The following is a 27,160-nucleotide window of genomic DNA, read 5'->3' as shown; positions in this document are numbered from 1 at the left end:
TGAGGGAGCGTCGATGGATATATAAAGGAGAGCAGCTCGTAAAGCGAAAGGGGTAAATTGAGTCTATCACATCCGTATCTCTTGCTCCTAGGTCATCTCTGCCCCAATCACCCTTGCCAAAACAGCAGTCCCCGTTGCATACCCCGAAACCCTTCTCGCCATGCGTACATCAGTTTGGCCCTGCGTCGTGATGGCGGGCTCCTGCCTAGCCCAGGGCGACCTGGCCGGGCTCCTCGCCTCCCAGCCCGACCTCAGCACGCTGCTCGAGCTCGTCGGCCTCGTGGACGGCCTCGCCGAGACCCTCGCCGCGGCGTCCAACATCACCATCGTGGCCCCGACGAACCAGGCCTTTGCCCAGGTGCCGCGCGATACGCCCGAGGGCCAGGCCGTCGAGCTCCGCAACGACTCCATCGCCATCGGCGCCCTCCTGGCGAACCACGTGTTCAAGGGCGCCTACCCGGCCGAGGCCGTCACGGAGATTCCCTTGTTTGCACAGACCTTGCTCGACGACTCGTACGTGAGCGCCGTGCAGCCGTTCTCCAACTTCACCGGTGGCGCTTACAATGGGCTTGTCAAGAACGGAAAGGATGTGTGCGTTCTGTCTGGGGAGCAGACCATTTCTACCATCACTCAACCTGTTAGTTGTCGTCTCCCTTGAACACAAAATATGATCAACCTTTTCGCCCCTATGGTTAACTAATCCATCGAATGTTGGCAGGACATCAAATTGGGTGAGGGCATCACGATCCACAAGATCGACACCGTACTATCCTTCGGCGCCCCGCTCGAGCTCTTCCTCTACCGCGCCGGCTACCTGGCCATGAGCGGCGCTCTGGACGCGGCCCAGCTCGGCTTCAGCTTCGGCCTGACGGGCGCCGAAGTACAAGGCCTCAACATCTCCGACTTCACCATCTTCGTGCCCCAGGACGCCGCCTTCGAGTCCATCGGCTCCGTAGTCGCGTCGGCCGACCAGAAGACGCTCCAGGATGTCCTCCGCTACCACATCATCCCCAACAACGTCATCTTCTCGCCTTCCCTGGGCAACGTGACGGTCAGGTCTCTCCAGGGCACAGACTTGACATTTACCGTCTTTCCCAACGGCTCGGCTTGGGTCAATAACGCACGCATCACCTTTCCCAACAACATCTTGTATAACGGTATCGCACACGTTATTGACAGGTGGGTCGATACTCCTTTAGACCCTGTGCATCATGTGCTAACCAAAGCCCCTTGTCTTAGTGTGCTGAGCCCCTTAGGAGGCGACTTTGACCGTGCCTCGTTGACGCCGTCCAAGTCTGCTTCCGAGCGTCTCGCGTTTGCCGGCGCCTCCCCGGTCTCCAGGCTCCCGTTCTGCAGCGTCTCTTTCCAGGGAGACCTGATGGCCTACACGACGACGCCGGTACTGCTGCAGACCATGGCGGCCGTCGCCACCGCGTCCTCGGCGGCCAACGCCACGGCCTCGAGCGCGCCTACTTATCCTCCGACCACCGGGGCTGGCATGAAGGGGCTTGCGCCCTGCGCCGCTTCTGTGTTTTCTGTCGCAGTTGGTATCGCTGCGTTTCTCGTATAGAACGAAGGTGTATGCACTAAGAGGCTGTGGGTTGGTATAGAGAAAGTGGAGTATTAGGACTTTGAGAAGTTTGGCCTCCATCGGACAGCAAACACGGATGTACAGGCGAGGGTATCTGGCCGGATCGTCTGGTGGTGTGTATATTTGCGTATCTTGCTGAGTGAAACGTGGACTAGCATTCTCCAGGGGTTGTCTTGAGTCTCCCATTTTGAATATAAGCTGGTTTTCAGAGGACATGCGCTTGATCAAGAAAGGTCCTAACAGCTTTCTTTACCGTTAGACATCCAAACACTGGAAATATAGAACGCTGTGAGGCAAAATGTGTCACCCTACGGAGACACTGTTTGACAAACTATCCCCGGTTTAATGTAGGAATCATACTGGGGATTGCTAAAACTCAGCACCCCTTTCCATTGAATTCGACACTGTCCAAACCAGTGAAGCGGTTATCATAAGTTGACTTTTGAAATGGCCTGCGTCCAGTCGTAGACTAGCCTCAAAAGGAGGCCCCGTATGAGGGTGGTAGTGACGGTTCCGTTCGAAAAGGAACAATATGTTAGAACTTGGTAAATGGCTACGTAGACCATGTAACGCATACCAGTGTTATAAAGCCTTCCTCACTGATTTAACTTGACATTTATACATCCCTTTTCCGTACGATATTTATTGGCACTCCCTTTGTGGCAGCTACTCGTTTTCGGTGTGGGGGACTTCTATGGCCCCTACCAGAAATCCCCTGGCTTTCTCAGCCACTTTAGAAATACTTGACATACATGTAGCACTGGCGTATTCTTCATTTCACATCCCCCGAGCAATGTCCCTCGTTGCAGTCTTGACTGGCTGCGGCCATTATTGGCCTAGGTGGCAGTAACGTAGAGTAACGGGGCAGGCGGGGTTCGTTGATGAAGCCGCAATCTTCATCTAAGCCCAGCCTGTGTCAACAGAATAGGAGGTCGGTGACGGGGCCTATCAGCAGTTGACGGCATCTTCAACGCCCTGCATTCTCATGTCAGCTGTACGCGTGTGATAGTAATCACAGCCATTAGATCAGACATGGATAGATATTATGGAATAGAACAAAGAGCCTCACTGGAGTAAAAAACATCATCCACGCCAGCACCACCTCTGGCCATTATGGCGTGGACCAGCCCCATTACCGTCCTCGGCATGTTAAAACAGCTTCCTCCCGAGCTGCGACTCATAATTTATGATCACGCCATGCCTCGGCGTATCTTACGAGTTTACCGTGACTGGGAGCTTAAGCACGTCTTTATCGACGCCCTATCAGTCCCAGACTTGGCACTCGCCTGTAAGGAAACCTGGGACTTTTTCCGCAGAAAGTACACAAAATTCACCTATCATCCGGTCTGGGTCAGTAGCATTTGGCCTCCGAACCCTAGCCGCGACGTTCCATTCTTAGCACTCCGCACCACTTTCCAAAGCTGAGAGGGAAGTCAGTGACCACCATGGAAAGTAACAAGGGAGACAGCAAAAAGGGGAACGATAACGATGGGAACGGCCACGTGGGAAGCGACAACGAGGAAAGCGGCAACGAGGGGAATGGAACCCAGAGCCAGAGCATTACTCACTGGACAACCGAGCTGTCTCGCGGAAGAAGTTGGGCTTGTGAAGTACTTGAGGCTCTTGCCGGTATCACGCAGGTTACGGAGACGCTGCTCTACAAATATAAACATTACGACAGCCTCAGATTAGCGATGCTCCCAGGTCTCTTTCCGTGTCTAAGAAAGACCCTGTTCGCGGCTTACATCAAGGCCGTCCCAGATCACCACAGCTGGGATCGGCGTAGGGCCAACTTCATTCAGAGAAACATAATCAAGAGACCGGGCGCGACCCAACAGCGAATCAAGTGTACGCCGCCGGCCCTTTCCCGTTTCGTTGACGTGGGCTCCTACGCCGGGGATAACACCAAGAAGGAGTCCGACCGCCCGTTCATCGAGATGTGGGAGACGAAGACCTTCAGCGACTTCTCCACACGGGGATGTCAAGAGAGATTTCCGTACTCGTTACCTATCCACAGAGACTTGGTGGAGAGGCAAATTGCGGCGGCTAAACATTATTGGAATACGGCGTACACCGTGAATGCCGACGGCTCTCGCGTGTATCCTTTCTATTCTGACTGGGAGCGTGACTTGTACGCAAACTCGCCAGGGGTTCTTGCATGCCTTCCATCGGTACCAGAAGTCGTGCCTGTCTACCTGTGGATGACTGGATGAAGGGGTTCTATTAAACGTGTGCTCGCAACAGAGGTTGGCACTCGGAGGCGCTTGGGGTTAATCTGTTACGGAATGGGAGAGCACACAGATGATGGCGAGTGTGGAGGCTATTTGGTGGAAAGGAGTATTGTGTACGGATAATGGCTGTCTTGGAAGTTACAGACTGGCCTTGTTGGAGTACAGAACCTGTCGCTGCCGAAACCGACAACGGATGGCATGGAAATGGATATTGAGGTATGATATTCAGGCCATAGAGCGGATGAGAATTAGTCTGATGGGACCAAAGAGTCCGTATTGATACATTTGTCACGCCACCGTAGGTTTAGGGTTTCCCGGGGAAAGCAGAATTACGTTGAAGTGAACTTGGGGATTGAACTAGGTTGAAAGAATGATCTAGGAGCCAGAGGAGGCTAGTTGAAATTGATGCTTACTCCTATTATATATTCATTCCATAGCAGGCCCTCCATCCTTATCATGATGAATGGCTCTTCCCCCTAATATTGCTTCCCATATGGCACCGAGGATACGACCCCGATCACTGCAGGGGGTGCTCCTGGGACCCATATGAGTGACAGGAATAGTTAGCATGTCTTGGCCAAGTCGAGATGTATAAACGTATGGTTGGCTGCACCTCGGAGGCTTCAGTAACGTAGCTAACTGAGTTCGAAGTCGGCTTTGAAGGACAGCTCACACAGCTTGCAAGGATCAGTCTTTCGAGGTTAGCATGCAGTTTCCTGAATATGCATTGCTCCAAAGCTAGTTGTTTTGTTTCCTTTCTTTTATCGAAAAGCACCGGTCTGCCCGAGGGCTTGGCTAGCAGGTCATGACACTGCATAGAGTTATTAGCCCAAGAAAATCATATGATTACAAGGAAAGCTTCATGCATCTGCCGTGTAATAAGTGGACCAAGGTTATGGCCTGGTGGAGATGGGTATCTTAGCCTTTGGAATGTGCGCTGCTATGTAAGTACGTTTTGATACTTATAATATCAAGAGAGATGCCGGGTCGCGAGAGGTGCTCGAAGGAAACCTGCAGCATTTTCGACATAAACATTGTCTGGGGCTGGTATAAACAAGTACAAGGGGCGAGCGCGTCGAGAAGACAAAGCCCGACTTTGGAGGTCTCCTCGGTTTAGAACAGGGAAGTCGGCCCATTTGGCTTCTGTCGCAAAAAATAAATAAAAAAAGCCACAAGCGCCGGTTCAGACGCTAATTAGCCCGGGCGCCGCCAAACGTGACGAAAAGTACCACACGTGGCGGCGCAGACGAAAACGAAGTCTCGCCCAATGGACCCTCCCCGAATTCCAGACGCTGCCATGATTGGTCCCTGGCGGCTGGTTGCTCCGGCTTTCATGCATGGTACTTTCGGACCAACAACATCCAAAAGTACCCTGCAGGCCAATATATGTACGGTACTTTGCGGCATGCTGCCCGAAAATACGTTGCAGGTTCAAAAGTACCGTGCATGAACAAATATTGCGGCCACAATACAAATACTCCTAGATCCCCCCTCCGCGGAGAGTTCAGGAGACTCCTTCCGAGGGTTTGCCTCTCGAGTTGGCTGGGTTTTGGCTAAGTTGGTTCAGCCCCCCGGTTACACCGGCGTTTGGAGGCAGGATTACAGTGCAGCGGCTTGCTGCCGCCAACGGCGCGATGGAAATCTTATTAGGAACTCTCCTTGGCCATTGGTCTTTTCCTGGTCGAGTGCTCACCGGCGTCCTTCTCGGTCATCGAGCCGGCGCGGAATTCTCTGTCTGCTCATCCGCAGTACTCGTCCGTGATGTCTCAGGTTCTATCCTTCGCTCAGTCAAGCCGCAGCACTGCAACTCTGCACCCAAACGGTACGCCGTCTTGAAAACACCACCGTCATGATGCCTCTTCAGGAGCGGCAAGGTTTGCCTGCCAATCTAGAACCTGACCTTAACCCCATCCCAAGCCCGTCTTATTATCTAGCCTACTCCGACATCTGCCGATTTCTACCATTAGCTATCGAGGCTGAGATCTAAGCGCTGATAAGACACGGATGAGGGGCGTCCTTGTAATAGCAATCCTCGGTCCTCAAAGCGGCGACCTTGACGATCATCTCCGAAGAGACCTCCAGCTCGTCTCCCATACCAACATGGAAATGCACGTCCTGCCTTCCATAGTTTTGAAGTCCGTCCCATGACTTGGCAACCTTCATTCTCAAGTAGTCGTACACTACTTCAAGGTCGACATTGTAATCTTCCGAGGGCCCGCCGTTGTCTCCGAGGATATGGTGCAGGATAGGATGCAGTTTGGGCAAGTGTCGTGTCTGCGTGGCCGAGCTGTACCAGTATGTCCCCGATTCCCTCACAGATGCGGCAAAGAACAGTAAATACCATCCGCCCCTAGAGCTATGCGCCTGTATGGCAACCAAGGCCGTGTGGTAACCGTCCTTCGCCTCTACAGATGGCGGCGAAAGAAACGAGATGTTCCTCTTCGAATCCAGCAGTCCTGGCGGGAAGGTCAAGGTCCGATGGATGCAGACCGGACTGTCCCCTAACGTTTCGGTTTCCTCGAACCTTTCGAAGAACACCTCCTCGTCTGTAAGAAGAAACAGTCCGAGCCTGGCCGTGGGCTTTGGATCCACACCAGGCGGCCTGAACTCGGGCTTGGACTGAACTATCATGTGTCGGCGACACCAGTTGGTGGGATTGCCGGATTCCAAAGCCACGGGCCGCCGCGGGAAACGAGACCGCTCGAAGATCATGGAGCCTTGACTGACGCGGCATAGGTGAATGAACGACCTCTTGTCAGGTCCATCCTGGGATGGCCCTGCATCCAACGCTGCGTACACCCCAGACAGTGTATACAATACTGGAAGACTGATGGAGAGCCCGAGGTTGGTGATGGAATACGGCGCAAGGTTTCCCGGAGCCCTCTTCGCAACGTAATCTGCCGAATCCTTGAACATGCCCGGAGCAGGAGCCAGCATGCTAACCCAATTCGAGGGGACATGCTCGTTCCAGGTCCAGCAGAAGATGGTATGGTCGTTGGTGGATCGCAAAATCTCTTCCTGCAGCCTGGTGAACGCCCGCATACCTTCGCCGTAGAGCAGAGGCATGTTGATCTCGAAGAGCCCGAGCATACAATACGCAATGTCCTCGACGCGAGTCGTCTCCCTCCTGGCGAGCCACGACATCTTCCTCGCGACGCTGGCCTGCCGGATGCTGTCTTGGCCCGAAGTCTCTGAGAGGCATGCCATATCGATGCCGGTTTCGGCGGCGATGGAAGGCGAGAGACTGGCTTTGGTGCCAATGCTCGTCCATGACCGAGAGTAGAAGACGAGGCGGCTCGTTGCCAGCAGCTCTTGCAGCGTCCAGCCGCGCGTGAACCATCGGCTCCTCCGGAACGAGGAGAGAAGCTCGGTATGGTCGCCAGAGGGTGCCGGGACGTCTGCCATATAGCAGTAGCAGATTGTCGAGTCTCGGTACCAGGCGTACATGGAGTTGATGGCCTCGCTGAGCTCGGCCGAGCTGGCTTTGTCGATGCAGTTGGTGTCGACCCACAGCCAGGGCAGTTGATCTTCTTTGGCTTTTTCGCAGGCACCCATGATCTTCTGGAAACCTTTCTTGTTCGCCACCGAGGGACGTGTTGAGGCTAGCCAGGCTAGCCACTCCTGATGGGTCACCTCTTCGCCATCCCAAGTGTGGGTGAGTATCGCGTAGTTGGGTACTTGGTTGCCCCAGAAGTCGTGCAGTTCGTAGGTGTAGACGTTGATCAAACGCATGTTGGGGTTGGTTTTGAGGAGGGGTGAAAATGCACGATCAGGCATCAGTATATCCACAATAGCTGCACGAGAATCTATTGATAGGCACAATTGTAGTCACTGATCTCTTGTATGGATACGTAGCCCCGGACAGTAAGGTGGCCAAATGCGGCATAGTTCAGGTAGTCATTCTTAGTGCCTATTCACCTCATTTGATATACGATTCGAGCCACTCATAGGCTTTGATCACCGCCTTCCACCCCGCCGACTCCGGGTCGTTGCTCATATCGCAAACATGCGGCGCATCCGGCACCAACACCAACTGCGCATCGATCCCACGCCACTTCATCTCCTCGACGGTGCGGACCGACTGCGTGTACGGGATCAAGTCGTCCGCGGTGCCGTGGATCATGAAGGTTGGTGTCGCATAGTTGCTGGCCCGGACCTGAGCCAACGGACTGCAGCGCCGGATCTCCTCGACCGAGGGCTGTGGTAGTGCGGTCCAGTCCTTCTCCTCATGATCGGACACTTGCTTTCCCCGGCCTGTCTGGGCCAGGCTGGGAAGGCCGTGGATGATCACTGGCAGAGTCTGGGCTTTCCAGTTGATGTGGAGGACGATGCGGCACCGTGGATCGGTTCGAATGCGTGGGTCGGAAAGCGGAGCCCAGGCGCCAACGACGCCGTAGTTGGTAATCTGTAAAAACCAACAGGTTAGTTGTTGGCGTCAAGAAATGGTTGGATCCTGTTGATATGGTATGAAGTGTTACTAACCGGGCCCTCCTGAACAGCTTCCAATACGTCGTACTCCAGCCCCCAGTCCTCGGCTCCGATGGGTTGAATTGGCGCCTGCCACCCTGGATCCTAGCATTAGCATATGACCCCCAAACTTGCCAATTCTTCGCGCACGACTTACAGTTGTCCTCATAGTCCGTTGGGCTATAGAACGCCAAGATGGCGTCCGGAGGCTTGAGCCCTCTCTGGGGCGCCGTCCACCCCGTCGACAAAGCAAGCTGCCCCCTGACGACCAGCCAACAACAACAACCCGGTCGGGGTCAGGTATGATGTTCCGGTTCTTCAGCGGGATGTTGGGCAACATCGTCCGAGCCCAGGCCAGTGCGTCGCTGACATCGACTATGGGCCCTTCGGCCAAGGCCACCTCCGGGCACAGCCGGTGATCTAGACTGACGGGGAGGAGTCCCATGTCCAGCATGATGCGCGTCTGGGGAGGCCTGATGTCTTTCCGGGAGAAGAGGATGTGGCTCCCGCCGTGGATCATCAATGCTGGATGTGGGCATGGTCAATCGGCTGTGAGTTTACTGAGGAGTCAGTCATTCTCGGCTCACCAATTGGCATCTTCCTCGCCGGGTCGGCATTCTCCGGACAGTAAATGTCTGCGTGAATATCCTGTCTTCCGATGGTTTTGTATACCACCTCCTGCACGGTGAAGGGAGTGGGCTCGGAAACGCCCTTGGGCTTCTTGGGTTCGGCATGTGGCTTCACGGAAGCGCTCCGAGGAAAGCCCCCAATAACCCGCACCGTTCTCGCCTCCTGCGACTCGCCATCCGAGAAGAGCACCTCCTTGAACCCCGCGTCAAGCATAGCCCTAGTCCAACGCGCCTCGTCCGCAAGCGCATGCGACCTCCCGTCCTCAAACAGCCACCACCCCTCCAAGAGCCCGACGATGATGTCGAAGATGTACATGGGCCTCGTCATCTCGATCAGCGCGACCGCGCCGTCCGGCCGGACCATCTTGCGCACGTTGCCCAGGCTGCGCGCGAGGCCCCGCGTGGCGTGGATGCAGTTGGTCGAGATGACGACGTGGAAAGCTTCGAGGAACTCGGCGGGCGGCTCTTGCTCGATGTCGAGGATGCCGAAGGTCATGGTGCCGTCGGGGACGAGGGTCTTGAAGGAACGCTTGGCTTTTTGGATCAGCGAGCCCGACAAGTCGGTGAAGTGGTACTCGAACTTGATGCCGTGCTTTTGTAAGAAGTCGACGATGTAGCGCGTGGTTCCGCCGGTCCCGGCGCCTACCTCTAGGATGCGGAAGGGATCGCCGCCTGCCCCAGTGTTACTGTTGTTGTTGAGGGTGAACGCTTGGTGCAGGAAGTTGCCCAGGAGCTTGGTGGCGGCGACCAGCATTGGCCAGTTCTCGTACAGGTCCTCGAGGGTCTTTTTGTTGATTTTGTTGCCGAACACGATCTGGAGTCCGTCGGATTGGCCCACTAGACACTCTGCGAGTTGCGACCCGACGGCGCAGATGAGGTGGCGGACGCTTGCGTTCAGGGGATGCTTGTCAATGATCTGCTGATAGATCAGCTCGCCTGGCGTCTCGTCAATGACCGAATCCGATCTTACGAAACCACTGGGCGCCTGAGGGGACGCCAAGATGGCACGTTCGTCCGCCAGAAACTGATGCAATTGGTGCATAAGCTTTCGGTGTCGAGGTAGCACTTTCTCCAGCTGTGGTACGGCTTCATATGGCCTCAGCTTCCTCAATTGGCAACCTAGCTTTGCGAACGCCTCCGTAATGTACGCCATCATCAGACGCGCATCGTCACGATAGATTTCCTTCCAGTAGTCCAGGGCACAGGCATCGGCAGCAAGCCCGTCATAGCTCAGCCTTAGCGAGTTGAAAGCATCATACGCAGAAGCAATAGTTGGCCCTACAGGGACGCTAAACGTCTCGTTGATACCAGACATACACTCATCTCTGTTCTCGAGTGCATGTTGGGACTGCTCCGCCGCCGGCTCGCTCGAAGCAGCGTGAGCTTTCCTGCTTTCTCTGCACCCTGTAGCGCTGCCTGTACTTGGCACGACATGAAGGTCCAGTCGGTCATCTATGTGCGCTACGAGGGCATCTATGTCAGCCAGGGTCAGCATTGTGGACGAGTCAAGGTCCACATGCAGTGTCGAGCTAATGTCGCTGATCATCTCCGTGACACCCAAGGAGTCAATGCCAATGCCAGGGAGTGCCATGCCACCCGATATCTCATCGAGCTCGACATCAGCTATATTGGCGATGATCTGGAATATTTCTGGGCGTTTGGTGTTGGGGGTATGCGTTGGCATAGAAGAGCTTGGCGTATCCATATTCTGGCGGGCAAGCTCCTCCCCTGTGAACCCCTGTGGCTCTGGGCTATTTTCAAGCGCTGCCTTGGGTTTATCAGCACTACCAGCGCCATCGAGTAGCCGTGTAAGTGTAGAACAAGAGATCTTCGAGAACTGCATCCCGAGCACGGTGAATACGAGCCTCTTGCTCTGTGCCTCGAACACGTACACGTCAACCGAGGTATGCTCGTCAGAACTATCCGTCATGCTCGCAAAGACGAACCACCGACCCGCGTCGGGAGAGAATGCGGGCCCGAATTCGAGGTGCTCGATGTGGTGGCACACAAAGAGGCTGCTCGGACTCGAGGCCTCGTTGAAATAGTTGCTCAGGAACCCGGCGAACTGCATGAAGCTGTCGACCATGGGCGTGTCGGTGAGGCGCTGGTCCGCTGCTTCGTTGGCATCGGGGGTGATGCTGACTTCGCCTGCGGCTTCGCTTCCGAGGCACGAGATGGTCTTGATGCCCTTGAAGAGGTCGGAGTACTGGACGATCTGGCTGAAAGCGCGGTAGATGTGTTTTCCTTGCATCCGCTCAGCGTCTGGGTGCTGCAGAATGCCCTCCCATCGCGCGGGACCAATCAGGGTCTCGAATCGCTTGAAAGTCTGCACTATCTGGGTATCTGCCCGCTTGTTCAGGTTTACTACGCCAGTTGTCATCTCTTGTGATGTTTCGGCACCCGGGCCGCCAGAAAGTAGGATCGAGAAGCTCCATGAGGGCGACGGGCCGTCAAGACGTTTCATTGTCAGGGTGATCTCGGAGTCCGGGTCAAGGCCGATTGGCGACTTCATTACCAGGTCTTTGACACTCGGGACCCAGGTAGGTCCTGGCTGGTTTTCCTCGAGTAGCAGTCCAGCTCTTGCTGCCACTTCGAGGTACAGCGAAGCCGGCATGGCGGCGCGGTCAGCCATGACATGACTGGCGACCAAGGTCGTGAAGCGCTCGCTCTTCGGCGAGATCCGGAAGACTGCTTCTCCGACTTTGCCGCCTTTGACAAGTGACAGCAACTCATGGCGTTGGGGCTCATCGGGTTGGCCAACCGCGGCCGTATTGTCGAGCATCTTTGGAACGACGTAAGGAATCCAGTGACGTGTCTTCTGGAACTGATACGAAGGCAGGCTGAGGGTCCTGTATTGCAATCGCTGACTGGGATGGAACTGCCAGTATTGGACCTTCTGGCCCTCTTTCCATAGCTTGACGGTGACTTCGACCAGTGAGTCCAAGGCATTGGGAGTAGCCATCTGGGAAGAGTGCAACGAGTGGCCCTCCGGCGACTTCAGACACCCTCGGACCAGCTGAGTCACAGAAGAGCCTCGTCCGGCCTCAAGCCAGACGCACTGTGGGAACCTGTCCTCCAGCCGTTCAATTGCCTGCTGGAAGTGGACTGGGCGACGCGTGTGTTGGGCGATTGAGCGGTGGTCAAGCTTCTGGTCTCCAGACGTTTCTTCGCAGCGCTCGAGATGGATCGTGGGACTGTTCCACTGTAGCTTACTCGCGAGATCCTCTAAAGGAGCAAGTAGCGCCTCGGTAAAGGCCGAATGGAACCCATGCGTCACCGGCAGTCGCTTGGCACGGATGCTATCTCTCTGCCCTTCCTCAGCAACGAGGGCTTGGATCTTGTCGATGGACTTGGAGGAGCCGACGACAACATGGCTCTTTGGGCCATTGAAACACGCAATCTCGGCATAGTCTGTCCCACCTTTGACCTGTCCGAGAAGCTTTACGACTCTTTGTCGGTCGGCTTGGATAGACAGCATAGACCCCGGCTCGTCACCCCAATGCGTCTTGATGAGCGCAGCCCTGCCCGTCACAAGCCGGGTCGCGTCCGCCAGCGACAGCACGCCAACGACGCAGAGCGCCGTCAGCTGCCCGAAGCTGTGCCCGACGACGGCGCTCACGCGCAAGCCGCAGTCCATCCACGCCCTGGCGGACGCGTACTGGACGGCGAACAGGGCGGCATGCAGCGTCACGATGTCCGAGATCGGGGTCTTCTGGAAGATGGCCCGGTACAGGCCCTCGAGGCCGAGGTGGTGGACGAAAAGATCCTGGCATTCGTCGAGGTGGTGCCGGAAGACGTCTGAGCCGGCGTGGACGGATTCCGACAGCCCGACGAATTGGCTCTCTTGGCCGCCGAAGACTAGGACAGCAGGCTTGGGTGTTGTCGCCGTGGTTAAGGTGTTGCTGTCGTCTGGGACGGTGGCGGCGAGCTTGGATTTGAGATGGTCGATGTCGGATACGGATGCAATGAGGGTATGCTCGAGTGAACGGTTTGCTCTGTCGGCCAGGTGGAAGAGCACGTCTACAACTTGCGTATCGGGGGGCTCTGCCGTGCGATTTGGTTGTAGCCAATCTAGTAGCTTCTGGCAGTACTGCGATAGGCTGCTCTTGGTTGCCGCAGTGATGATCAAGGGCAACTTGGAAGGCCTTTCAGTCCGAGAAGCCTTGAACGTAGCAATAGGGTCTGGCGTTTGCGGCGGCCCGCAAGCCATCACCGCGGAGTTGCTGCCGGCAGCGCCGTAGCTGTTGATGCAAGCCACCTGCCTCGGTGGTTTCCACGGAGTCAGCTGTCGCGGGACCGCCATACGGTCTGGCTCAAGTGCTGGGATGGCCGGGTTGAGCGAGTGGTAGCTGGCCTGCGGAGGGATCTGGCTGTGCTTCAACATCAGAAGAACCTTGATCAAGCCAGCGACTCCGGCGGCCGACTCGGCGTGGCCCATGTTGCCCTTGATGGAGGAGAAGTACAAGGTCGAGTCTCTCTGAGAAGCCCCTCCGAAAGCGTCACGCAGACTGCGGACCTCGATGGGATCCCCGACGGTGGTGCCGGTCCCATGGGCCTCCACGAACGACACGTCCCCTGGCGCGACTTGGGACATAGTCATGACCTTGCGGTACAGGTCGGTCTGCGATCCGGAATGAGGCACGGTGATATGGGCCTCGTTGGAGTTCTGGTTCACGGCCGACCCCATGACGATGCCGAGGATGCGGTCACGGTCTTTGATTGCGGCGGCCAGCGACTTCAGCACCACGACCGCGACCGCTTCGCCGCGACAGTAGCCGTCGGCGTCGGCGGCGAAGGGCTTGCACTGGCCGGTGGGGCTGAGGAAGCCGGCCGCTTGGAGGTCGCGGTAGTCGTGCGGGCTCGTGATGATATTGGTGCCTCCCGCGACGGCGCCGGAGCAACCGCCCGCCAGGATGGCTTGGCAGGCGGTGTGGATGGCGACGAGCGAGGACGAGCACGCGGTGTCGACCGTGAGAGCCGGGCCGGTCAAGCCAAAGTAGTGACTGACGGCCCCCGAGATGAATGATCGCCCAGTCCCGATGGTGGCGTACGCAGATGGGGGCTGCGTGCTGACATTGTTCACATAATTGTTCTGGGTTGCGCCGATATAGCAGCCGTAGTCTGTTGATCCCGAAGCCCGGCATGCCTGAGCGCCGAAGTAGCCGGATGATTCCAGCGCTTCATACACCACCTCGAGCAGCTTTCGCTGTTGAGGGCCGCAGGCGAGCGCTTCCCGGGGCGACTTCTTGAACAGCTTGTGGTCGAAGGCGTCGGGGTCGTCGATGAAGTTGCCCCACCACTTCTTCTGCGCGTAATCGCCAGGGAGATAGTCGAGTCCGATCCTGTCGGGGGCTCTCTGGACAGAAGACTTCCCGGCGGAGAGGAGGCTCCAGAGCTCCTCGACCGAGTCGGCCCCAGGGAATCTCCCTGCCATGCCCACCACCGCAACGGAATGAGGCGGGAAGTTGAAGGGCTGGTCGCCAGTCGCGGACTCGTCTGCGCTTGAGTCTTCATCCGACGCAAAGATCCAGGCCCTGTCAGTCGCATCGCCTCCGTTGATGCTATCGGGCGTCGGCTCCGGACCAGTGGTGCTGCTAACGTTGTCGTAGATCTCGGTGTCGGTTCCACCCACCTCCTTCAAGAATTGGAGCTGAATGTACGGATTCTTCATCAAGGACGGTGGGAAGTGGTTGGACAAGCCTGCAAGTGCAATGTGCTTCTGCTTCTCTGGGACATCGGCCATGGCCAGAGTGAGGGTTCGATACCAATCCACCGGTTTGAGCAGGGTATTCTCCAAGGCGTGCCTGACCAAGCCGCCTTGGAAGATAGCTTTGCCATTCGTGGATGAGCGGATGGGAATCTGGAGGTTCTCTGGCCCTGGGAATCGATGAGAATGCGTCTTGTCAAAGAACTCGACAAGCGTCTCGACCGCGGAAGTATAGAAGATGCTGTGGAATCGACCGTCGACTGGGATCTCTCTGACGGAGAACCCGTGGCCCTCGAGCGCAGGGACTAGCCCCGCGAGGTGCGCATCTGGAGTGGTAATGGACATTGAGGTTTCATCCGTGATGCCTGCGACATAAGCCTGTTGACTGGATCAATACAGTGCTGAATAAAACGTTCAAACGAGGACGATTACCTCTGGATATTCCTCCAGAACAGCCAAGGCCTTATGGAATGCATTGGGCTGCTTATGCCTCCATCGTGCCGAGATGCAAGTTGTCACCTCCTTGGACGCGTCTTTATCAACATGGACACCAATGGCTAACGCCAAGCGCAGTGCAACAGAAGCGTTCTCGGCAATGTCCTCTTCCGTTTTAGAAAGTGACACTGTGACGGCGCAAAGAAAGCCCATGCAAAACCCATGAACGCCACCATCTCGCAACCTTTCAAGCACCAGTGACTGCGCATCATCCGCCCCTCCAAAGTCCAGAGAGCGCAAGAGCCGTATGTATTGCTTGATTTGAATCAGGAAGTTGAGCATGAAGGTGATCGTTATTGGACATTGCTGGGCACAGTAGGGTGCTTTGCGTTCTCCTTTCAGCCACTCCACGAACTCGTGTAAATGCGACTCTGCCGGAATTTGGGCCAGGGCGGGAATGAAGGCATTGAGCTCGTGCCAGAACTTGGGTAAATCTAAAGCTGCAGCTAGAACTTTGGAAAGTCGTGGGTTGCTTATGAGCTCGTGGCGCAGTTGCGCGAGATCGTCTGGCGAAGGACGGGTCTGAGGCCCAAACACAAGTAGCGAAGGCACTGATTGCTTGAAGGTGGCCATGGTCACAGAATACGGATATCAAGCTCCAACAAAGATGTTCATTTGGTGATGATCTGCCGCGCGGTATGTTCGAAGTAGAACTAATCCATGTGCCACTATTCTATAAACGCAATATACTTACTACCTGAACACATTTATATTCATCCTGCGGATTCCTAGACTATGATGACTACAGTGTTGTTAACCAAGTTCCGGTTTCCGCACTTGCTTCTAGTTGAGCCACTGTCGAATTTCGGGGTCCGGGGCCAACGGATGCCCCTAGGACTTACCCGTGAATTAAACTTCAGGGCCTGTAAGTGCTTCTGCCCGTTGGCCGATGTAATAAGTAAAGTAAGTAGTTTACCCCGCCACACAAGTGACCTAGGTTAAGTCGTGTAGACAAATCCGAACGAGCACGTCAATCCAAAGCCCGACCTCCCACGGGAAAGGCCAGTCTCATATCTGCTACGCTGAGTAGAACAACCGAGGCCGTACTTACTGGTGCTCTTCCCGGGCAGAAGAAACGACTCGCTATTACGACACTTATCCTGAAAGTCGAAGTACAACCATTGCCGCCATGATTCCCACTTACATCCCAGTCCAGAAGATCGAGGCCAAGAATGGCATTACTTATGCCTACAGACGCCTTGGGCCTGCAGAAGGCATACCACTCGTGACGCACATGCATGTGAGTATCCGCTGTGGTAGAAATGCGTACAGTCTTCGATCTGACTAGTGGGACATGTCTTAAGGTACGGGCCTCTATGGGCTATTGGGATCCAGTCTTCGTGCGCCCACTGGCCCTCGAGCGCCCCGTCATCATGTTCGACCCTCCTGCGGTTGGGCAGAGTAGCGGTACCACTGAGCGCATACCGTCTGATAGTAGGTCCAATTATCCTACCGCTGCATGCCATACCGTATACGCCATCACGGGACTAATAGGTACATGCAAGTCAAGGACATGGGCGATGACCTCAATGAATTCCTCGATGCTCTATCCCTCGACCTCGTGGACCTCCTGGGGTTCTCCATGGGCAGCATGGCCTCCCAGATGGCCACTCTCGCAAAACCAGAGCGCGTGTGCCGCCTCGTCCTCATCGGCGCCGACCCCTCGGGCCCGACCCCGGGCGACCACTTCTGGCCGCGCACCGACCCGGACCTGGACCGGTTCCTGACGCTGCAGAAGAGTGCGAGCGAGGCGGACTGGCAGCGCGCCTACACGCTCGTCTTCTTCCGCAACGACCCCCAGGGCGTGGCGGCCGCCGACGCCTACTTCGGCCGCCTGCGCGAGAGCGAGTACAACGAGAACGCGTGGGAGGGCCGCCTGCCGGCGTTCCAGGACGTCGAGGGCTTCATGGTCCAGCTCGGCGCCATCAAGGACTGGTGCAGGCCCAAGGACAAGGCGCTGCACTCGTTCTACCGCCTGCACGAGCTCACGATGCCGACGCTGGTCATGACGGGGGACGATGACTACGTCGTCCCTACGCCGCGGAGTTACGAGCTGCTGCACGCGCTGCCCAACTGCCAGCTCGTCATCTGGCCGCGCGCTGGGCACGCGTCTATCTGGCAGTACGCGGTGAGCAATGCGGCGCGGGTCAATGAGTTTCTGGACAGTGACCCTGAGAACTACGCCGAGCCGAGGCTGTGAGCTACGATACTACACCTGCCTTTCTTTGGTTTCCTATTGTCTGTTGTTTTATTCCAGCAGGACCAGCCGCAGTTAGGATACGACTCAATCTCTACGATATCTTGAAGAAAGACCCGGGGGGGGATCTCGGCGCTGAGACACTACCCCTAGATTTGGTTCTGTTACCCAGTTACTAGTCATTGAATGTAGTCAATACACACCACGCTCATTATCACCAAAGATCGATGATCATGATTAATGTGGAACCCGGAGTCCAGCCTGTCCAGGGGTACGTGGTGATCGACCGAGCTAGGTATGGGGAAGGTTTGCAGGGAAGGAGTAGAGTCGTTCGTATTCGGCCCGGGGAAAGGCGGGAACAAGGCCATGTGTTAAGTGACATGAACTACTGGAGAATTCCGACCGGGCGGCCCTGGGTTTCTTCCATACTTTATTCTAACGTGCCTCTGGATTCTCAAGCACACCACACTCAAGGTTTGAGGCAACTGACGCCTGCGTTTCAGACGACAAGCAATGACGTGCCCCATATAACTACATTTCCGCGGAGGATCGGCTTTAACTAGGATACATGAAATATTAAACCTACGTATATTAACGCGAGTAAGGGGCTGGTGTTTTCAAGTCGGTGTGTGGGTTCGGGATATTTTGTCCCTATTTGTATAAGAAGTCCAACGGGAAATACCGCATCGTCGTATCCTATGCGAAACCCGAGTCGTGAATTCTTGAGCTGAAGTTCGTAAACTTTGCTGATATTGCCCATCAATGCTGAATTAACCTTCGCTTGTCTACTAGTACACGTGGACCAGTAGTTCAGGCGAAAGCTTGGTTGGCGTCCTAATACATGAAGCTTGGCCTTAGCTACAGCAGAAATGGGCTTTCTAGAATGTGTGATAGAACGAGGGGTTGCCAACAAGAGCTGTCTAGCATTGGACTGTTTCATCCTAGCTTCATTCGGGCAGTAATCACCCATCCTATTGCAGTGACATCACAATGTCAAGACTTTGAAGAAAACGGCAACTCCCGAAGTGAGGGCGGGAGCGGAGGCGAGCCCGAGAGGAACTGACAAATCGTATGGCGATACGGACTCCGAGGCAGAGCCTGGCCTGACTTGAGGTAACCTGAACGCAACGAAAGAAAGATACCATTCTCTCTACCTATCGTCATCATCGCAAAGTCGAAGCCAATGTGCTGTAGAAACTTAGACCAATCTGGCACCACATATGATACCCTCTCTAGCCAAATACACCATCGTTCGTAGGGGTAAACTCAACATGTGGCAGCATCTTGGCGTGATCTGGCACCTCATCAAGCATGCTCGAGTCCATACCTTCGAGCAGAGGCGCCGCCATGCCCATCTTGACAGAAAAGGGAGGATCAGCAGTTGCTTCCAATGCCAATGATTTTGAGTGTCATGAAATACGACTTACCCCGTAGTACTTGAACTTGTTCGAGTGCATCATGGTCGCGCCGCGGACCCGTATCTGCCACCGAAACACCGCCCACCCCAGCGGCGGCACCTCGTGCACCAGCTGCCTGGCCGGCGTCTCCACGTCGAGCTCGACGCCCGCCCGGAGCGCGTCCGCGACTGTTGGAATATCCAGCTCAGGGGCAACAACCAGTACGGTTCAGGGGGGATCACGTGCGCTGTGCGCACGAACCATCTGTTTACCGTACAAAGGGGATCTCACGATCCCCTCTCTACTTAGATAGAGCATGCATTATAGAGGACCTGAAATATACCATATTGTGCATCGCCAACCACCGTACGTACGTACAAAGGCCATTCAACAGCGACCGTGTCCCACTCCCACGCCGCGTCCCCCCGCGCGCCCAGCAGGTACATGGGCTCGCCGTGCTTGTACAGCGGCATCGTGTCGTTGGCCGTGTTCTGCACGACGACGTCGACGGTCGTACCCCAGGGAAAATCGCCGACGACGGGCGGCTCCGCGTCCGCCACGTTGGCGCGGAAGAGGTGCGGCGCCATCTGTGCGCGGTAGAGCTAGTAGGGTTTCTGGTTCAGGTACCATTCGGTGATGTGCGGCTCGTACTTCGACGGGACTGACCCGATCTCGAGGTGCAGAGTCTTGTTGGACACGCGCGGCGGCGCGGAGGGGGGATAGGGCCTCAGTGGCGTTACAGACGTGGTGTTGCAGGTGGCGTGCATGGCGCCGTCGGGGTAGACACAGGATACTTATCCGTCGCGAGGTGGGGGAATGGTCATGGGTGCTCCGTGTAGGGGGTAGCGCAAGGCCTAAGCTTCGTCAGTACACAGATGCAATAGTATGTGGTAGAAGCGGGATATACTGGATATCGTAGGATGGAGTATCCCTGAAGGTTCTGTTTTGTGCTGGTCGACACGAGGCGCATCGCGTAGTCGGCACCTTCCTGATCTAGCTTCACCAGGATCGTGTAGCGGACCCCGTTGCTGATGTAGAGAACGTCGACTAGCTGCGGCTCGACGAATCCGCCGTCGTTGGCGACGATCCACATCTTATGGTTGTCAATGGTTAATCGGACGGCGTGCTCAAACCCAATGTTCAAGACATTGAGCATTATCCACGGGCGTCCGTGAGTTTCAATGATCTGTCCCATTTTCAGCGCCAATGCCCAATCTCGAGAAGAGCAGTGTGTGAACAGAAACGCACCTCATAGTCAGCTTCAGTTGGAGTACACGGGACTCCTTCGTTCCCTGCTTCAATGGCGCAGCCGGATTCATCAAGCTTCAGCCCATTCAAGGTGGGATAGTCGGGGTGCCGGCAATGTCGCCGCCCTTTAGAGTTCACGAGAATGGAGTCGTAGCAGTTGAGGTTGGTGCCCTCCCCCTTTAGCTCGAGGATCCGCCAACCGACATCGCGCCGGTAGTAGTTCCAGACCAGCATGTGCTGGATGTTGCGTTCGGCCTCGCGGATCAGCGCAAGCTCCGTCGGGGACGAGGTGATGCGATGATACGGCCTGGGGCGGGAGGGAGACGGGGCGATGTAAGCTACGCCGTGAGCGCCGTCGATGATGCCCACGCCTGTATGGTCTGCGTACCAGTTCAAGCCCCAGTGCCCCGTCGTGTCGTACCGCGATGTGAAGTTACCGCGCTGGAAGAGACCGTACTGTCAAAGTTTCAGAAGGGAGCAGGAGCCAGGATGTACCAAGGGAATGGAAGGGTGGCAAACCTGGTTCAGGCCGCCTGTACCGTCGTTCCAGAATCCAAACCTACGAGATATGTCAACCTATATCCTGATTCACTCATGCCGCCCGCGTCTTACCTTCGATGATCCATGCCTGACCAGTGAATAGATACTTGGGAAAACAGATCATTATGGACGTTCAACTCCACTACGTCTCCTTCTTCGGAGTAAAAGGTTGGGCACGGCGTCTCCCCATTGCACACAAGTATGCCTCTCCAATACCCTCCATCTGCTCGAACAGATTAGCACCGCTTGGAGATTGTTCCATCGCGCGAGTAGCTTTGGAGGACTGACCCAAATTCATCCATCGTGCCCCGATGGTGACATTGTACCGCCGAACCACTTGCTCAGCTTTCGGTTCATTGGAAGTAATGTGTCCGACGTTGAACTTCGGCTCGGTGTTGTATTTGAAAGAGTTGGGAATCCACAGAGTTAGCATCAATAGGCCGCTAGTAAGTGCAGCAGCCAGCCATCGTCGCCAGTGGTCGCGTGGCCTTAGGAGAACCGACTCTGGGTAAAGAGGAGTCGGTGGTTGTTTGCCCCTGCGCGGCATGCTTTTCGTGATGCTCTCGTATATGACAGGATACTGCATTATGGGCGCTCTTGGCAGTGAATTTGACACCGTAGAAGCTATGGGAAAAGATGATGTTGATCCAGACGAGAGCAAAGCCTGGGTCACGTACAGAGCACTCGAAGGTGTGATACAGAATGGCATGGTGAGTATTCGCCACGTAATGAATTCGAAAGTCCCATGTTCTTCCGAGCCTTGATCATCTTGATCTGGGCCCAGTCTGAGAAGCCGACTGTCGGGGCCGGTTTCCGCGTACCCGTAAATGGATGGTCGGCCGTCTGAACTCGCGGGGGCCCGGGGGCGCGATTCAGGCATGGCCCCCTGCGACCCCCCTTCCCCAGCATCCCAGTCTGCTGAGATCGACGCATTTCCGCGTCGAAGGCGTTAGGCTTGCCTTCTCCGGTAACGATACACGCACGTAACCTCCCCTAGCGGTATTGTCTCTGCTATTGGGCATTGGTACGATCCGGCCTACCGGACAGGGGAAACCTGAATCTTCCCCCTTTGCTGTTCGGCTGGGATCTAGAATGCTGTATGATGTCTACGAAATTTAGCAAGCCAAGGTCAGCTCCTTTATGCCAATCGACCAGGATAGATGAAACGATCCATCCAGGCCACTCGTGGGTTTGCCATACAGATGTGGAACATCTGCTGGTCAATACTGACTGATCCGTTAGGAACAACTTGGACTCTCCAAAGTCAATATCTATACACCAGGAGTTGGCGATAGCGCTTCTGTCATTATGAGGTTCGGCCGGTTACATCTAGCATGGCTTTTCTCGTGGTTAGCTTTGGGCAAAGAGGTGCGACGGTATCACCTCAACCTGACGTGCCAATGGGACAAGCAAGGTATGTCTATTCAACTCTCAAGCACAACCTCGCATCCTGACCCCGAGTGCAGATGGCCACGGCCGCCCGACGTTCTTGATCAACGATGATACCCCTGGGCCTGTCCTAACGGTCAATGAGGAGGAGACTCTGGAGGTATTTGTTGAGAACCACATGGGAATCGAAACAACAATTCACTGGTAAACCTGGCACATCGGCGCGCTATCATGAGCAGTTGCTAAGGGGCGTTATAGGCACGGCATATACCAAATCAACGAGCCCTGGAATGATGGCGTACCAGGGGTCACTCAGGTAGGTCGCATATCATTATCCGCACGCTGGTTCCCAAGTAACCTCTGTCAGTGGACGACCGCGCCGAGGGGCAACTACACCTATTGCTTCACACCGACTGGGCAATACGGGAGTTACTTCTACCATGGCCATTTCGGGCCCGCTTTCTCAGATGTACGTGTACTTTGGCGAGGCGTATGTCCTGAGAATCACGGGGGAAAGCTAACAGCTTAACCAAGGGGCAACGCGGTCCGTTATGGATCATACCAGCCGACTGGCGTCCTCGGCCATACCGTCTCATCTCAGATGACGAGCACGATGCCAAGGCCATGCGCGAGGCGGAGAAGAACCCGCGTCACATCATCATTGCGGACTGGAACGGTCAGCCCATGGACATGTACCTGATCCGCTTCCGCGACACTGGCTACATCCCCGTCTGTGCTAACAGTCTCACTCTGAACGGGAGAGGCGGGACCCGATGCGAGTCTGCCAAAGACATCGAAGACGCCGGAGGGCCAGGCCGAAACGAGCGGGGCTGCGAGTATCTGATTCCGGGTCATGAGTACACCAATCCCGAGTATTGCACCGAGACCCACCCGGAGCTCGAGGTCATTCAGGCACAGGTGGGCGAGGAGTGGGTGTACATCAACTTCATCAACTCAGGGGCCCATCACGCCCTCGGTATCAGCATTGACGAGCACGAGTTCTGGGTGGTCGGTTCGGATGGCGAGTTCGTCCATCCCCAGAAGGTGGTGCGGACGCACGTGAATTTAGGCGAAAGAACGAGGTATCACCCTTAATACCGTCCTGATAAGGAGTATCTAAGCACTGACTGACCACTGCTGCAGCATCCTGGTTCATCTAAATAATCCGGCGGGTGACTATGCCATTCGGTTACACTCGCTACGCTTTGAGCAAGTCATCCAAGGAGCGGGCATCCTGCGTTATCCGACGACCAAGGTGAGCGGCGACCGACAAGAGACGATACCTTCTAGTATTAATGTTTCGCGTGTAGGATCTGTCAAAAACTTCCAATCGGACAGTCCCCAGCACGAGACCGTGGCTACACCTCAACGGCAGCGTCGTGGACCCAACAAGCAAAGTCATGAACGAGTCCCAACTCGCGCCCTTCCCCCCTCGCCCACCGCCACCCAAAGCCGACTTCACCCTCAAGTTCCTCGTCAACAAGACGGGCCCCTCTACCTGGGTCCTGAACGCGGCCCCGCACGAGTTCTTCCGGCAAAACGTACCGCCCATCCTGTGGAGCGAGAGCTCGCGCGGCGAGACGTCGTGGGGCGACGCCCACGGCTTCCTGCGCAACGGATCGGTCGTCGACCTCATCATCGAGAACGGCGCTGATATCGACTCGAACCACCCCTTCCACAAGCACAACCACAAGGTCTGGGTCATCGGCCAGGGCGAGGGCGGGTTCCCCTGGCGCGACGTAGGCGAGGCGCTGGAGAGGGGCGGCGACGGGGTGGCGCGGTACTTCAATTTGGATGATCCGCCGTACCGCGATGGGTTTACGCTTTACGCAGGGGAGGGCAAGTTCGTCGTCATTCGGTATCATATTACTTTTCCGGCGGTCAGTATGCTGCACTGTCATATGATTCATCACTTTGCGGTAAGTCATTATTCCACTGATTTATTTTCACTCTTTCACTGGTCAATACTGATGAAACTCATGTCACAGAGCGGACAGCAAGTCATCCTTTTGGAAGGTATGGAGGTCATGCCGCCGGCGCCGCAGGAGCTAAAGGACAAGCCTCACGTGGAGTTTGACATGCCAGCACGCTACGGACCGCTGGATTAGAAAGAAAAGGATGCCTAATTCATTTTGCTTCTTCCGATTAGTTTCTCATTCAATGGTTTTCTTTCTAGTCTACGAGACCGATGCAGTGTCGCTGCTTGGGGGTCACTCGAAAAGGGGCTACAGGACTCAGGGGTAGTTGATTATGTTGACAGTCCGCTATCAAACACATTGCAACCATTATTGCTCCACCATGTTGCGACTTGTTTGGAGATGGACCAAGCCAACCACCGTTGTCATGAATGCCACATGCCAGATTCCGGTTCCCAATCTGCCGGTTTGTCTGATGCTATTGACACCTAGGTAGGACTGACTCTCTAGACCATCTGCCGAGGTACATCTGCACAGGAACGGCCTATTCAAGTAAGCTTAAATATCTAGTTGTATGGTCGATCGTCTCCTGTTCTGAACGCAAGAAAAAAAGCTTGTCAAAAGTCATCCGAACCGGCTTTTTACAGCTCCTGAGTCAAGTCTGTCTCTCCACCTTCGTATCGTCCCAACTATCGAAGAGGAGGCGAGTCAAGCTTTCCAGGCGAGCTAATAAGGTGACACCCGTCGCCACCACATGCCACATCTGATGGGCGTCTGGTGCATCTGGAGCAGTTCTAAGATCGATCGCTGATTCTACCATTACGCTTCGTTTCCTTTCTTTCGCCTCCTCCACAGGGCAAGAATCAGCGAAACCTTAGAGACGTAGACATGTCACATGCTACCCCAGAAACTAGCAGTCACCAGTATCCGTCTCCGTTCTCATAGAACCCCCTTCCGGGATATTCGAGACTCTGCTGGGGCGAGAAAGTAGCTTCCCCCTCTGGCCGGTTCTGTATGCTCAAGCCAGGCTGACTCACCTCAGTCCCGTAACTTTCCCGGTACCTTACCGCAGACCAGGCATGCAACGTAGCTTTCCTTGCTCGTTGGTCAGGTTGTTCGATCCGCTGCAGGGAAGCACTATCACAGGCTTTAATACAACGGATTCGCTATTATTCCTGAAATATCTAGATTCGGGATCTGGGGCGACATTTCATGGTGCCCAAGTCATGGCTTCCCTACGGCGGAAGCCACTATTCATTCGGAACATACCGCAACTCCGTCATGGATACTGTGGTAGTGGTCGATTGTAGAATAAGTGAGCAAAATAAGACATGGCTCGCCGCGAATCCGGGAGTGATCCGGGACAGCTGGGCGATGCTGGGGGCTACAACTAGAACCAAATCACCATCCATACTGCGTCGACTAGGGACTTATGTAGACAAGGACTCGAACGTTCTCGCTCTTCCAATAGTATTACTTTCTTATTTTTGACGGGCCAACATGGAGTTCAGATATTCCGAGATCGTTGACCCTCCTCTCCACGAGACAGAGGGCCTGAGTGGCGGTATAGATGTCCGTAAGAGCAGGTTTACGGAGCTGGAGGATCGAGGCGCTATCAGAGCTCACCAGGACTGGGCCAGGCACGTAGGTCCCTGTACGGGGTACCGTGGCGGTCTGGGACCGGAGTACAGCTTCATTTCGGTGGTTATGCCCGAGTGTATTCCCGAAAGAATGGAAGTAGTTGCCTACGCGAATGAGTTTGCATTCATGTATGATGGTACGTAGTAGCCCTGTTCATTCAACCGTTACGTATGCTGACTTGGGGACAACCAAAAAGATATCGTCGAATGCATGGGATGCGATTTGGTGAGTTTCCCCAAGGACGCTTTTCTCAAGGGTAAAACGCTCATGCTGAAATTTTTAAAGGGGCAAACTGAGAACAACCAGATTATGAACGGATTTCTGGAGGCTTCTCAACTACGATCTGGTTCTCAACCAAACGCCGGGGACGAGAAGGCCGGGAAAAAGCAGATCCAGTCCCTGATCTTCAGTGAGATGCTGTCGATTGACCCCGACTGTGCCAAGACGACGATGAAGGCATGGGCACAGTTCATTGAATCTGGGTCGGCTCGGGAGCACGACGTACGGTTCAAGAGTATGGCCGAATACATACCCTACCGCATCAAGGATGTTGGTGAAATGTGAGTAAACCACAGCCCCTTGTCATTATATATTTGCATGAACCAGCCCCTGATCTAGGATGGATACAGGTATTGGTACGGAGTAGTGACCTTCGGCATGGCGCTCCGCATCCCAGACCATGAGCTAGAGCGCTGCCAGGCCCTGGTGGCACCAGCCTGGATCGCGGTCGGGCTCCAGAACGACCTCTGGTCGTGGCCGAAAGAGGTCGAGGCGGCCAAGGACCAGGGGAAGGACCACGTCATCAACTCCATCTGGGTGCTGATGCAGGAGCACAGTATCAGCGTCCGCGAGGCGATGCAGATCTGCCGCCAGCTCATCAAGGGCTACGTGGCCGAGTATCTGGCGACGGTGGAAGCCTACAGAGACGGCGAGGCGCTGTCCGGCGATCTGCGTCGGTATCTCCTGGCCATCAAGTACAGCATCTCGGGCCATCTGGTTTGGAGCCTGAACTGTCCGAGGTACAACCCTGAAGTTGCGTTCAACAAGAGACAGCGGGCTTGGATGTGCAACGGCGTGCCAGCTATAGGCCCCTCGCCTGATTTGACACTCCAGCAAGGAGGGGAAACTGGATACATGGGAGGGAAGGTCGCTCTCCCTGCCTAATAGGTAGGATTCTTGTGGAAGAATAGGAATACGATGGTTTGGTAACAGGAATTTGTTTAGCAATATTGCCTATACATGATTATGTAGTTTATAGGTTTTTTTTCTCCCTTGGCTGTTTACTACCACTATAAAACGTATGTAAATCGTGCATTTTACGTACGTCGGGGCTACGTCGTACATCTCGACACTCCTCCGATTCCTAAGTGTACAATGATACTACATGAACGGCCTGTATACGTACATATACACAATATATTTACCGCAACACCAACTCAGTCTTAGCCAATCCCCACTGCTCCATCCAACGTGCCACCCATTCCGAATTGACAGCACCCACCGCCCGCAGCGTCTCACTCGCCGCTTCCGCCCTCGACATATCCATGATGGGCTGTCGATTCCTCTCGGATATCCGCCGGTAGAACTCCGTCAGCTTGGCCGCCGGGTTCTTCTCGACATCTTGCAGCGACTCGCGGCTGCTGTCCTCGAGGCGCTCCAGCCAGGCGGCGAACGTGGCTTTCAGTAACGTGGCTTTCGGTAACGTGGTGTTC

General features: G+C 55.3%; 10 protein-coding genes across 10 annotated transcripts; 5 read left to right on the top strand and 5 right to left on the bottom strand.

Annotated features, from left to right (window-relative positions):
• Positions 1 to 190: 190 nt before the first annotated feature.
• On the top strand, positions 191 to 1,570 carry PG986_005755 (uncharacterized protein; the record flags this gene model as incomplete). The annotated part of the gene is made up of 2 exons (XM_066841977.1): positions 191 to 637; positions 719 to 1,570. 2 exons carry the CDS (start codon positions 191 to 193, stop codon positions 1,568 to 1,570), a joined length of 1,299 nt encoding a protein of 432 aa, XP_066701839.1.
• Positions 1,571 to 2,704: 1,134 nt separating this feature from the next.
• On the top strand, positions 2,705 to 3,804 carry PG986_005754 (uncharacterized protein; the record flags this gene model as incomplete). Its single annotated transcript, XM_066841976.1, has 2 exons — positions 2,705 to 2,941; positions 3,013 to 3,804. 2 exons carry the CDS (start codon positions 2,705 to 2,707, stop codon positions 3,802 to 3,804), a joined length of 1,029 nt encoding a protein of 342 aa, XP_066701838.1.
• Positions 3,805 to 5,805: 2,001 nt separating this feature from the next.
• PG986_005753 (uncharacterized protein) lies at positions 5,806 to 7,554 on the bottom strand (the record flags this gene model as incomplete). Its single annotated transcript, XM_066841975.1, has 1 exon — positions 5,806 to 7,554. The coding sequence occupies one exon, from the start codon at positions 7,552 to 7,554 to the stop codon at positions 5,806 to 5,808; it is 1,749 nt and encodes a 582-aa protein (XP_066701837.1).
• Positions 7,555 to 7,741: 187 nt separating this feature from the next.
• Positions 7,742 to 15,693, bottom strand: PG986_005752 (polyketide synthase; the record flags this gene model as incomplete). Its single annotated transcript, XM_066841974.1, has 6 exons — positions 7,742 to 8,227; positions 8,305 to 8,387; positions 8,447 to 8,510; positions 8,567 to 8,814; positions 8,877 to 15,003; positions 15,058 to 15,693. The coding sequence occupies 6 exons, from the start codon at positions 15,691 to 15,693 to the stop codon at positions 7,742 to 7,744; spliced, it is 7,644 nt and encodes a 2,547-aa protein (XP_066701836.1).
• Positions 15,694 to 16,249: 556 nt separating this feature from the next.
• On the top strand, positions 16,250 to 17,320 carry PG986_005751 (uncharacterized protein; the record flags this gene model as incomplete). Its single annotated transcript, XM_066841973.1, has 3 exons — positions 16,250 to 16,360; positions 16,425 to 16,558; positions 16,615 to 17,320. 3 exons carry the CDS (start codon positions 16,250 to 16,252, stop codon positions 17,318 to 17,320), a joined length of 951 nt encoding a protein of 316 aa, XP_066701835.1.
• Positions 17,321 to 18,549: 1,229 nt separating this feature from the next.
• Positions 18,550 to 19,301, bottom strand: PG986_005750 (multicopper oxidase GIP1; the record flags this gene model as incomplete). Its single annotated transcript, XM_066841972.1, has 3 exons — positions 18,550 to 18,672; positions 18,745 to 18,902; positions 19,085 to 19,301. The coding sequence occupies 3 exons, from the start codon at positions 19,299 to 19,301 to the stop codon at positions 18,550 to 18,552; spliced, it is 498 nt and encodes a 165-aa protein (XP_066701834.1).
• A 207-nt stretch (positions 19,302 to 19,508) lies between these two features.
• Positions 19,509 to 20,588, bottom strand: PG986_005749 (uncharacterized protein; the record flags this gene model as incomplete). The annotated part of the gene is made up of 5 exons (XM_066841971.1): positions 19,509 to 19,568; positions 19,622 to 19,900; positions 19,963 to 20,418; positions 20,482 to 20,521; positions 20,575 to 20,588. The coding sequence occupies 5 exons, from the start codon at positions 20,586 to 20,588 to the stop codon at positions 19,509 to 19,511; spliced, it is 849 nt and encodes a 282-aa protein (XP_066701833.1).
• Positions 20,589 to 20,644: 56 nt separating this feature from the next.
• Positions 20,645 to 21,382, bottom strand: PG986_005748 (uncharacterized protein; the record flags this gene model as incomplete). Its single annotated transcript, XM_066841970.1, has 1 exon — positions 20,645 to 21,382. The coding sequence occupies one exon, from the start codon at positions 21,380 to 21,382 to the stop codon at positions 20,645 to 20,647; it is 738 nt and encodes a 245-aa protein (XP_066701832.1).
• Positions 21,383 to 21,810: 428 nt separating this feature from the next.
• On the top strand, positions 21,811 to 23,999 carry PG986_005747 (uncharacterized protein; the record flags this gene model as incomplete). Its single annotated transcript, XM_066841969.1, has 7 exons — positions 21,811 to 21,916; positions 21,939 to 22,095; positions 22,150 to 22,360; positions 22,426 to 22,973; positions 23,035 to 23,146; positions 23,202 to 23,810; positions 23,880 to 23,999. 7 exons carry the CDS (start codon positions 21,811 to 21,813, stop codon positions 23,997 to 23,999), a joined length of 1,863 nt encoding a protein of 620 aa, XP_066701831.1.
• Positions 24,000 to 25,307: 1,308 nt separating this feature from the next.
• On the top strand, positions 25,308 to 26,612 carry PG986_005746 (fusicoccadiene synthase; the record flags this gene model as incomplete). The annotated part of the gene is made up of 4 exons (XM_066841968.1): positions 25,308 to 25,584; positions 25,645 to 25,673; positions 25,734 to 26,008; positions 26,078 to 26,612. The coding sequence occupies 4 exons, from the start codon at positions 25,308 to 25,310 to the stop codon at positions 26,610 to 26,612; spliced, it is 1,116 nt and encodes a 371-aa protein (XP_066701830.1).
• Between the last annotated feature and the right edge of the window lie 548 nt (positions 26,613 to 27,160).

This window comes from Apiospora aurea, assembly GCF_038362705.1.
Source record: "Apiospora aurea strain CBS 24483 chromosome Unknown utg000004l_segment0_segment0, whole genome shotgun sequence".
Classification (NCBI taxonomy): domain Eukaryota; kingdom Fungi; phylum Ascomycota; class Sordariomycetes; order Amphisphaeriales; family Apiosporaceae; genus Apiospora; species Apiospora aurea.
This window is presented reverse-complemented; position numbering and strand designations above follow the sequence as displayed.